The sequence below is a fragment of the Merops nubicus genome, unplaced genomic scaffold (genome assembly GCF_000691845.1).
Source record: "Merops nubicus isolate BGI_N331 unplaced genomic scaffold, ASM69184v1 scaffold33113, whole genome shotgun sequence".
NCBI classification, from domain to species: Eukaryota; Metazoa; Chordata; class Aves; order Coraciiformes; family Meropidae; genus Merops; species Merops nubicus.
In genome coordinates, this window is record NW_008600161.1 from 12,388 (window position 1) to 15,675 (window position 3,288).

General features: G+C 49.1%; 1 protein-coding gene across 1 annotated transcript in view; it reads right to left on the reverse strand.

Annotated features, from left to right (window-relative positions):
* The window catches only part of C1R (complement component 1, r subcomponent), a gene marked incomplete at its 5' end in the record, with an annotated part of 5,641 nt that continues 2,353 nt past the window's right edge, over positions 1-3,288 (reverse strand). Inside the window, 4 exons of the mRNA XM_008937630.1 lie at positions 1-803; positions 1,037-1,111; positions 2,256-2,396; positions 2,804-2,882. Of these exons, the coding sequence (XP_008935878.1) occupies positions 1-803; positions 1,037-1,111; positions 2,256-2,396; positions 2,804-2,882 (1,098 nt within the window). The remainder of the gene's footprint in view (positions 804-1,036; positions 1,112-2,255; positions 2,397-2,803; positions 2,883-3,288) is intronic.

Sequence of the window (3,288 nt, forward strand, 5' to 3'; positions counted from 1 at the left end):
TCAGTGCCTATCCTCCTTTAGTATCCCTTTGATCCAGTCCACGTAGCTGAGGATCTTGGTGTAGAAGCCATAACCTTTGGCACAGCCAATACCCCACGAAACAATACCGGTAGCCACCCAGCGACCACTTTCTGTGTCTAGCACTGTGAATACACTCCCACTATCCCCCTGGCAGGTATCCTGTTTGACTGTGAGGAAGCCAGCACAGAACATGTTCTCAGAGAAGACCATAGGTACCTCGCTCCTCTTACTGTCCAGCCACCTCTGACACTTCTCTCGAGCAACTGCTGGTAGGCTCACATACTTCAGATCATTGGAAATGAAGTTTTTGTCCACACCAAAGCCGCTCACGTAGCCCACGTGCCCATCCATGTACAACGTCGTGTTGGTAACATCTGGGAGGCAGATGGGCAGTACTGCAGGGCCCAGGGTCACTGGGTGTTTCAGCTCCAGCAGGGCTATGTCCCCATTGAAGTTGTACTCATCCTTAGGGTTGTAATCTGGATGGATAAAGATCCTACGCACAGGGTGGTTACCCATCTTGTGGAGCTCTTCTACGTTGGTGTGGCCGAGGAAAATGTTAGCCTCCTCTGCGAGCTGGTCCAGGCTCACATGATTTCCTCCCGCCCCTTTGGGGAGGACGGTGTGAGCTGCCGTCAGGATCCAGCGGTCGCCCAGCAGCGCGCCCCCGCCCCGGCCATGGATGCCGGTCAGAGCCTGCCAGGGGAAGCTGCCGCTCCTCGCCGCCCTGCCGCCCAGGATCCGCTGCACCTCAGTCACGGGGCTGACTGGCTTCCCACACACTGTGGAGCAGAGCAAGAAGATCACGAAACCCGCTGTTGCCCTGGCTGGTCTTTCTCTTTCCTGCACCACCGCTGTTCCAGTCCACTTTACTTTTGCTTTCCTGGATAGATTTCCTCGTCCTCCCTCACTGAAGCCATTATCCTTACCCCTCTCCTTGCATGTCATCCAGGTTTTGTACTGACTGGAAGCATGAACTGGTAAACACCAGACAAAGTCAGAGCTCTTTACTGACCTGGCAAGCAGGCTGGAATCCTCGCCTGGCCATCTCGATCCACCCAGGTCCCTTCAGGAGAGCAGGTGAAGGTGTCTGTGGGATGAGAGGGAAGTGAATGAGATCCAGGCCTGCAGGCATGGGGTGGGAAGAAAAAATTAGACTAGACTAGAATATTTTCAAGGGGTTCCTCTCTCCAAGGTGTCCCACATGCTGCACTCAGCTCTTCCATTTCAAAGGCACCCTTTCCCAGGAAAAGCTGCCTGTGGTATAGCCTGGAATGTCTCCATCTGGGATGATGACATGTGCATCTTGAAGCACCTCAGTTCCAGAGGACAAGTAAAACTCAGGCACTGCTTCTGTAGAAGAAAAGCCTGAAGAGCCATCCAGGTCTAAACTTCCGTCAGTCCGTAGGCTTACAGAGCACTGTTTGACCTTATTTAGCCCAAAGATGAGATAGAAGAAGTGGAGACATGGATTTTAGATTCAAGTGTATGGTCTCTGTAGTCTTCAGAGCGTAGGACATGGTGGGTTGTTGAGCAACAGGAAAAAGATGAGTCAGTTACTGTACATGCTTAGTATCTGTTTCTGAGTATCTATTACTGCAGGTCAGCTAACTCACATGTCACCTCTCAACACAAACTTTTCTACCTCCAGCATTCTTGCTTTTTTCAGGAAGTTTGTGCTGGTAACTAAAAATAATTTATATACAATTTATCTGACACTGTAGTAAATGCTTTCAAGAAAGTGTTTGCTGCTCTTTTTTAAAATTGACTAAATCACAGTAACTCCCCATCAGAAACAGTACTGACTTGCTCCTGATTTTACCTGATGAGATTGAGCTCTGACTCTCTATGAAGGAGGTAAAGTCAGGTGCAACAACAATCAAATTCAACATTAGCACCAACTTAAAGAACTCCTTAGCTGGTTGCTCCTGGCCCCAGTGCTAGCATGCCACATCTCCAAGGTATGTGAGACAAATGTGCATGCATGCTGGCAACCATACCATGGACTGACTCTGCTTAAAAACCTACATTTTTCTATGGAGCCCAAAGGAGCAGCCAAGAGAGAGCACCAGGAAACAACAAGCCTTAGGAGCTGTGCTGCAGAGCCAAGGAAAGACTGGAGCCTTCACAGGAGGAAAACATGAGCCCGAAGCCTCAGAAGCAGAGAGGATTTTAACTGGCAGTCTGAGAGGGCTCTTCAGGCCCAGATCTCAGTGTGTGGGATGAGGACTCACCACCGCCTGTCCCAGTGACCATGTGATAATACGGCTCGTTGCACCGGTACGTGATCACCGACTGGTAGTTGTTGTCTGCAGGTTTGTCAGCGTAGCTGAACGCCCCATTGGTCAGGTCTGCAGGGCTGCCACAGTTCACAACTACAGAAAGCAAAAAAAAAGAGATATGAATCAAAGACAGGCTTACTGCCTGCAGATTTAGGCTTAACTTGGGTTTCGGCCCGGATGTGAAGGACTAGTTAGTACAGTGGGCAGAGAGAGGTTGTTCCAAATGGACCCCAGACTATGATCTTTCACTTTCAGGTGTTACAACACAATAGCAAATTTTTAGTGATATTTTATGTGTTTCTGTAAGGGAGGAGACATTTCAGCTTTTGCAAACAGAAAAATGTAATGAAAGTAAACAGTGGACCTCCACAGGTCCTTCCAAAAAGCATATCCATGAGTCTCTGGCCACAGACAAATTGAGTCAGAGAGGCTGAACTCCCCATGTCCTTGAAGGGGGAAAGCCATGGTGGGGGCATAATTCCCACTCTCAGATCACTCACTCTCACAGCGGGGCATGGTTTGATGCCATGTCCCATCAGCCTGGCAGACAGCTGTGAAGGACACCAGCTTTCGGTTGCCCTGCATGGGAGAGAAAAACATCTCTGTTGGTTGTACAGAGCCTCACATTCCCTTCCCCACATTAAAAATATTGTTTTATCTGCCCATCTTTTCATTGCTGTTGCCCCTCTGTAGCCCGTTCCAGTGGTTGTCCTCTCCCTTTGCTGCCTTCCCTCTATCCAGTATTTGCTATGGCCTACAAATTCTTCACACCAGGCCAAGACATCAGCAGCCAGCAACCATAAAACCATGCCAAGTCTGAGGTGTTACCCAGTCCAGGCAATAGGATGGCAAGGGAGGCAGGTAACATCTTCTGCTTCAAGCTTGATTTCATGACCTTCCAAAGAGATATTATTGTTTACCACTGTTTCCTGTGTTTTTTTTGTCTACGGTATTCTACCAGGGCTTCGGAAAACAGTAACTGTGT